The 8,232-nt window shown below is 41.9% G+C and overlaps 1 protein-coding gene across 1 annotated transcript; it reads left to right on the top strand.

The window, feature by feature from the left end:
• Nucleotides 1-1,606: 1,606 nt before the first annotated feature.
• Nucleotides 1,607-6,779, top strand: LOC124026103 (transmembrane protein 235). Its single transcript, XM_046339274.1, has 3 exons — nucleotides 1,607-2,109; nucleotides 3,488-3,568; nucleotides 6,634-6,779. Exons 1-3 carry the CDS (start codon nucleotides 1,938-1,940, stop codon nucleotides 6,777-6,779), a joined length of 399 nt encoding a protein of 132 aa, XP_046195230.1. The 5' UTR covers nucleotides 1,607-1,937.
• Nucleotides 6,780-8,232: the final 1,453 nt, after the last annotated feature.

Below are 8,232 nucleotides of genomic sequence, written 5' to 3'. Positions count from 1 at the left end.
TTTTAACAATGTGAAATGTCACAATAATACTTTTCGCACCAAAGTACGTTCATCTCTAGGAGACAGAACACGTCTCCTTCCTGAGCGGTATGACGGCTGCGTGGTCCCATGGTGTTTATAATTGCGTACTATTGTTTGTACAGATGAATGTGGTACCTTCAGGCGTTTGGAAATTGCTCCCAAGGATGAACCAGACTTGTGGAGGTCTACAATTTTATTTCTGATTTCTTTTGATTTTCCCATGATGTCAAGCAAAGAGGCACTGAGTTTGAAGGTAGGCCTTGAAATACATCCACAGGTGCACCTCCAATTGACTCAAATGATGTCAATTAGCCCATCAGAAGCTTCTAAAGCCATGGCATCATTTTCTGGAATTTTCCAAGCTGTATAAAGGCACAGTCAACTTAGTGTATGTAAACTTTTGACCACTGGAATTGTGATACAGTGAAGTATAAGTGAAATAAATAGTCTGTAAACAATTGTTGGAAAAATGACTTGTGTCATGCACAAAGTAGATGTCCTAACCAACTTGCCAAAATGATAGTTTGTTAACAAGTAATTTGTGGAGTTGTTGAAAACAAATTTTAAGCCTAAGTGTATGTAAACTTCCGACTTCAACTGTATGTATAAAGCCCTTTTTACATCAGCAGATGTCACAAAGTGCTTATACAGAAACCCAGCCTAAACCCCACATCTGGGTGGTAGCCTGACTAGGAAACTTGTTGTCGGCTCCCCAATCTAGTGCATAGGCTTTTGCTCAGTGGGCTACAGCCTTGATATGCACAAGAGCCTCATGCAACCCAGGGATCACTCCATGTCGATTGGGGACATGAGGACATGAGAGGGTGCTGAATACAATTGAATCCAATACAATAATTGTGTACCCAGCTTGTTATAGAAGTAGCCTACTACTAAATACAACATTCCCTCATTCCAGGTAACCTGATTGATTTATTGACTTGCCATTCTAAGAAATGGTCACAATATTATTAAAAGGTTCCGAAATGTAGTTCGTCATCCATTGAGTGTTTGGTGTAACGGATCAGCTGTTCCTAAACAGGTCCGCTACTGAAATGCAACATTGATTAGCAGTGCCACTGCGCATGAAAAACGTTCTAAGAGATTTGAGTAGGACTGGGCTGCAGCGTGATAGCCAGTGCTACAAGTTTCCTCTCCGTTAGGTGTAACCCATTGCTTCAATTGAGTACATATTCATCTAATAATTTACTATATTTCATTTGAGCAAGTAGTACTGCTCCTTCCATTATTCCATTGGGTTTCCCATTGACAGTCCCGCCCTCTGATTGACAGCTCTCAGATGAGAACCTTCTGTTCAACCTGCTTGAGATAGAGAAAATAAGTGCGTTTCGAGTCCTCATCAGCATCTGGAAAGAAAGTTTCCATTTTGAGTTTGAAGCTAGAAAAGTTTCTCAAAACAAAGTTTTTATCTATGGTAATTTATCTTCATATTGCTACTAAAGCCGTCTTTTTTCTATAACATTTATTCCTGGTGTCCTGCTCATTTACCTTATAGGACCTAATGTTTACTCTCACTACTCCTACGAACTAGCGTTGGTGTATTTACCCAGGAGTGAGGAGTGGGTTACATAAGGATCCTCTCAGTAGTGTCTAATTATACATCGGTCGGCTACTCTCTCTCCCGTTATTTACTATTTCAAAGCGCAGTTGTCTTTTATTATTCGTTCGATTATATTCGACAATATCAAAACAGAACCCTCTTGACCAGATGTTGCCGCGAATAATTTGACAAGTCACCACTACACGGCAGGGAGAAGAATAAAGACCATGTTGGAGAGCTTTGCGCATTTCTCCATCTCGGGTGCCGGGTCCAGAACGTTGTGATACGGATTTCTTTGTGACCATGACGTTCATTTGAATTGCTCAACGGTTTTGTTTTTAACGAAGTTTAATTGACAATGAAGTACGGAATGGTTGTTATCACGGCTGGCTTTTCAGGTTTACTCAGCTTCAGCTTTCTTGCAGTGGCAATTGGCAGCGACTATTGGTACATCATCGATGTGAACAAGGCGAACCAGTCGGACTTGGAGGACCTGAGTTCGCATTCCGGTCTCTGGAGGATCCGTGAAGGTATGTCCACGTATTTTTTTTTAAGCACCCCAAATTAAATGCCATAGCCTAGCACACTTTGATATTGCGGTTCAATATTGCGCTGTGTTTTCTGGTAGCTTGTCATATAACTTGAAATACATATGCCAAATTTAAATAACGGAGTCTACCTGTTTCACCACCAATGTCAGCCTGCTTCCACGACCCACTGGCCACAGACGTCCTTTCAACGTCTAATTTTAAAGTATATTTGGTTGAGTTGTCAACTAACGTGAATTAAGCGTGACATCAACCAAAAATGTCCTTTAGGTTAAAAGTTGGATGGAAAAAAATAAGAAATTCCCGTAAATTAATGACTTTTTGCAAATCCAATCACTTTTCAATGTTTATTCAACCTCATCACATTTTTGTTTTCCTCACTTTATTTTAGATTACATTTATTTAAATTCAACATCAAAAAATGAATCGAGTTTCACTTTCAAAATGCTACCCCTTTCAGAATGGACCCAATGCCGGTCCATAGCCATCTCTGTTGTATGCCAGCTAATCTCTTCCCCACCCGAGACGCATTTGCATGCACAGGACATTGCAATAAACAGGTGCACTTTAGAAACATCTGTTTTATTGTACTCCTGCTCATTTACATTTTGCATATACATTATTATTATTAATAATATCATTATGATTGCTATTAATATTATCATTATTATTGTTGTTATTTTTTGTGTTATTATTATTACTATTGTTATTATTATTAATCTGATTGTTATTGTTATTCTTATTAATAATATTAATTGTATTATTATTATTATTCACATAGTTGACCTGTATCTTTCCGGCTGTTTTTTCAACTGCATCTCTGTCAGCCTAGAGCATATTTCCTGTTCCAGACAGTGGGTGCGTCCCAAATCACACCCTATTCCCATAGAGCTCTGGTCAAAAGTAGTGCACTACATAGGAAATAAGGTGCTATTTGGGATGCAAACATAGGAGAGTGACACATTACGCAGGGAGCGCCTGTGCTACACCACACTACTGCAGTACAGTGTGTCAACAGTATAAGTCATTGCTATAGATTTGTTGATTCATGGCCTGTAAAGAGTTCTGTCGGAGAGCTGGCGGGGAAGCAGCTGTCGATGTTAGGCACACACTTAGTAATCGGATATTAGCAACCATATAGGTGTTACACAGCCATAGGTGTGTTGTGTCATAGGCCTACCTTTTGACTGGTACTTTAACATTGTCATGTATGTCTACCAGTCTGAGCGGTCCAATATATTATGCAATATCTGCCATTTAGCAGAAGCTTTTATCCGAAGTGACGTACAGTCATGCCATTTTACGTATCGTCTACCGGTCTGAAAGGTCAGCACATATCTTCTGTTTGCTCTTTTTACAGGGAGAAATGGCACCACTTGGCCAATCCAGTCCTTCTTTGTGGATACCTCCAACAAAACTGACATAGAGAAGCACCTTATCAGTGAGTATGTGGCCTCTGCTATGTGGCCTCCGACGCCTTCGACATGAAGACTATATTTGGGTCCCAAATGGCACCCTATTCCCTACATAGTGCATAACGTTTAACCCATGAGCCCTGGTAAAAAGTAGCAGTGGTGGAAAAAGTAACCAATTGTCATACTTGAGTAAAAGTAAAGATACCTTGATAGAACATAATTCAAGTAAAATTTAAAGTATGAATTATTTAAAAAAAATCCTTGTTTTAAGCAAACCAGACGGCACCATTCTCTTGTTATTTTTAAATTTTCAGATAGCAAGGGGCACACACCAACACTCAGACATCATTTACAGATAGCCAGGGGCACACTCCAACACTCAGACATCATTTACAGATAGCCAGGGGCACACACCAACACTCAGACATCATTTACAGATAGCCAGGGGCACACACCAACACTCAGACATCATTTACAGATAGCCAGGGGCACACTCCAACACTCAGACATCATTTACAGATAGCCAGGGGCACACACCAACACTCAGACATCATTTACAGATAGCCAGGGACACACACCAACACTCAGACATCATTTACAGATAAAGCATGTGTGTTTAGTGAGTCTGTCAGATCAGAGGCAGTAGAGATGACTCTTGATAAGTGTGTGAATTTGTCTATTTAGCTGTCCTGCTAAGTATTCAAAATGTAACGAGTACTTTTGGTTTTCTGGGAAAAAAGCATGGAGTAAAAAGTACATTCTTTTCTTTAGGAATGTAGTGGAGTAAAAGTAAAAGTAGTAAAAATATAAATAGTAAAGTACAGATACCCCCAAAAAACTACTTAAGTAGTAATTAAAGTATCTTTACACCATTTAGGGCACAGCTGTAGTTAGTTCTAGCTCTGTCACACCCACACAAAACAGCACAGGTTGTTGAGTCTGTACGATGGGCTCAATGTTTACAAAGTGAATCAACATTATTGCACTCCACTTTAACAATACAATATAGACCCCATAAAATTATAAGGTTCATTACTAAGCACGTAAAGTTGAAGTTGGAAGTTTACATACACCTTAGCCAAATACATTAAAACTAAGTTTTTCACAATTCCTGACATTTAATCCTAGTACAAATGTTTACATACACTCAATTAGTATTTAATAGCATTGCCTTTAAATGGTTTAACTTGGGTCAAACGTTTCGTGTAGCCTTCCACAAGCTTCCCACAATAAGTCAGGGCTTTGTGATGGCCACTCCAATATCTTGACTTTGTTGTCCTTAAGCCATTTTGCCACAACTTTGGAAGTATGCTTGGGGTCATTGTCCATTTGGAAGACCCATTTGCAACCAAGCTTGAACTTCCTGACTGATGTCTTGAGATGTTGTTTCAATATATCCACATAATTTCCCCTCCTCATGATGCCATCTGTTTTGTGAAGTGCACTACTCCCTCCTGCAGCAAAGCAACCCCAAAACATGATGCTGCCACCCCCGTGCTTCACGGTTGGGATGGTGTTCTTTGGCTTGCAAGCATCCCCCTTTTTCCTCCAAACATAACGATGGTCATTATGGCCAAACGGTTCTATTATTGTTTCATCAGACCAGAGGACAGTTCTCCAAAAAGTACGATCTTTGTCCCCATGTGCAGTTGCAAACCGTAGTCTGGATTTTTCATGGAGGTCTTGGAGCCGTGGCTTCTTCTTTGCTGAGCGGCCTTTCAGGTTATGTCGATATAGGACTCATTTTTACCTTGGATATAGATACTTTTGTACCTGTTTCCTCCAGCATCTTCACAAGGTCCTTTTCTGTTGTTCTGGGATTGATTTTCACTTTTCGCACCAAAGTACGTTCATCTCTAGGAGACAGAACGTGCCTCCTTCCTGAGCGGTATCACGGCTGCCTGGTTCCACGGTGTTTATACTTGTGTACTATTGTTTGTACAGATTAAGCATGCTGTCATGTGCCTTTTACTGAGGAGTGGCCTTCGTCTGGACACTCTACCATAAAGGCCTGATTGGTGGAGTGCTGCAGAGATGGTTGTGCTGCAGTGATGGTTGTCCTTCTGTGAGGTTCTCCCATCTCCACAGAGGAACTCTGTCAGAGCTCTGTCAGAGGAGTTCTGTCAGAGCGACCATCGGGTTCTTGGCCACCTCATTGACCAAGGCCCCTCTCCCCGGATTGCTCAGTTTGGCCAGGTTTCCAGCTCTAGGAAGAGTCTTGGTGGTTCCAAACTTCTTTCATTTAAGAATGATGGAGGCCACTGTGTTCTTGTGGAACTTCAATGCTGCAGAAATGTTTAGGTACCCTTCCCCAGATCTGTGCCTCGACACAATCCTGTCTCGGAGCTCTATAGACAATTTCTTCGACCGCATGGCTTGGTTTTTGCTCTGACATGCACTGTCAACTGTGGGACCTTATATAGACTTGTGTGTGCCTTTCCAAATCCTGTCCAATCAATTGAATTTACCACAGGTGGACTCCAATCAAGTTGTAGAAACATCTCAAGGATGATCAATGGAAACAGAGTGCACCTGAGCTCAATTTTGAGTCTCATAGCAAAGGGTCTGAATACTTATGTAAATAATACATTTGCAAACATTTCTGAAAACCTGTAGATTGATGATGGGAAACAAATAATTTAATCTATTTTAAAATAAGACTGTAACGTAAAAAAAAGGTGGAAAAAGTCAAGGGGTCTGAATTTTTTCCTCTTGTTAAATCCTTGACAGTCACTTAATTAGCCCATGCGAAATAACATTTCTCTATGCAAAATGTGTAGAATTGCAAGACATTAAGTTCAAAGCTGCAAATCATTCTCTCGGCCACCAAGAGGGGGGAGGCATTACCTTTTTTTGCCCATGAGGTGGGGGGGCATTACCTTGAGGTGGGGGGGCATTACCGTGAGGTGGGGAGGAATTACCGTGAGGTGGTGGGTCCCCCCAACCAAATTTCGCTTATGGTCCCCGAAACGTTAGAAACGGACCTGCTCACACACACACACCATGCAGAAATGTTTTTGTGAGAGGACAACGTACAGTGTATTTCTCCAGCTCACAGTAACCCTGCTTTGCATTCTGGGTCTCCCTGCAGACTCCCACAAGGTCATAGTCACCCTGCTGCCTCTCAGTCTGTTGCTGGTGGTGTTGGGAGGGATCTGTGGTCTGGTCAGCTCTCTGGCCAGGAATCCCAGCCTGCTGGCCGGCTCCGCATCCTACTTCCTCTTTTGCAGTAAGTGACTTTCTGGAGCATCCCCTGGTGTTCAGGCCTGGGTTGTGTTCATTAGGCACTAATTGGAAGAGAACGGACTGAAACGGGGACTACGGGGACTTGTCCAATGAAAACACTCTTATTTAATTTTTTTAATCGATTTTTTAAAATTCTGTTGTGTGCCCTAATGAACACAACCCTGGTTTTCAGACAAGGGTTAAAATAGTATTTGTGTTTGCTTGAGCTTTCCCAGCACAATGGATACAATAGAATAGTCCAAAAGTGCAAACACTGGCCACCTGGCACTCAAGGTGAACCTTTTGAAAGAAACCAATATGAACCCATGTTTTCATATTGTTCTGGAGCTTGTGACAGTGAAATGGTTATTTTAGATTGATTCTATGTTGTACTGATATGAATGTCTTGTTCAACTGCTTTAGGCTGAAATTGTACAGTACATGATGGTGAAAGGTTAAATACCAGTGGGTTTCTAGCTGTCAGTGTGTGTGGACGTGTGGGAGGATTTCAGTACACACATTCTCATACTGTTGTCTTTATTCAATTGAAGGTTGCTTTCAGCTTTCAAATCAACTCAGTTTTCTCTCTGAAACAGGCTTAAATAACCTCATTCAAGGATTTTTAGAGATGACAGCAAATATGTCTTGAAAGGTTGAGATATTGCACTGAATACTTTCAGTCAGGGCCGGTGTAATGCAGGGGCTTCTCGGGGCTGAATGCAGGGGCTTCTCGGGGCTAAATGCAAGGGCTTCTCGGGGATGAATGCAGGGGCTTCTCGGGGCTGAATGCAGGGGCTTCTCGGAGATGAATGCAGGGGCTTCTCGGGGATGAATGCAGGGGCTTCTCGGGGATGAATGCAGGGGCTTCTCGGGGATGAATGCAGGGGCTTCTTGGGGATGAATGCAAGGGCTTCTTGGGGATGAATGCAGGGGCTTCTCGGGGCTGAATGCAGGGGCTTCTCGGAGATGAATGCAGGGGCTTCTCGGAGATGAATGCAGGGGCTTCTCGGGATGAATGCAGGGGCTTCTCGGGGCTGAAGCCCCTGAGCCCAAGCCCGTAGATCCAGCCACAGGAGTGTGAAATACACCAGAGAGCATCATTTAGCCACAGAAGATGAATAGCCCCCCCCTCAAAAAAACAACAACTGTGGATTAAAGAACGACTGCCTTTTAAAAGGCAACTAATTCCTTTGAGACATCAATATAAGTCAGAAAAAAATATTCTAGTGTCATAATTGACTACAAAGTGTAAATAGAATAGTTTTGGTCGTAAAGTCAGTTTTGACTACAACAGAGTTTGTAACATCTGTGCATCACACTGGGTAAATGAAGGTTGGGTGTTGATTTGATAATGTCCATTTGCCCATTAACATGGGGTGAACAGCTGTGGAGATTGCTCTCTATCCAATAGCATTGACAGTGAGACAGGCCTGCCCAGAAGCTCCGACTTTTCCACCAGACATCA

The sequence above is a fragment of the Oncorhynchus gorbuscha genome, unplaced genomic scaffold, assembly GCF_021184085.1.
Source record: "Oncorhynchus gorbuscha isolate QuinsamMale2020 ecotype Even-year unplaced genomic scaffold, OgorEven_v1.0 Un_scaffold_2592, whole genome shotgun sequence".
NCBI classification, from domain to species: Eukaryota; Metazoa; Chordata; class Actinopteri; order Salmoniformes; family Salmonidae; genus Oncorhynchus; species Oncorhynchus gorbuscha.
This window is presented reverse-complemented; position numbering and strand designations above follow the sequence as displayed.

Bases quoted from the DNA above. Each gene is read 5' to 3' on its own strand.
- LOC124026103 (XM_046339274.1), top strand. From the start codon at position 1,938: ATGAAGTACGGAATGGTTGTTATCACGGCTGGCTTTTCAGGTTTACTC. The intron at 2,110-3,487 runs GTATGTCCACGT...CTCTTTTTACAG, and splicing joins TCTCTGGAGGATCCGTGAAG to GGAGAAATGGCACCACTTGG. The intron at 3,569-6,633 runs GTGAGTATGTGG...GTCTCCCTGCAG, and splicing joins CATAGAGAAGCACCTTATCA to ACTCCCACAAGGTCATAGTC.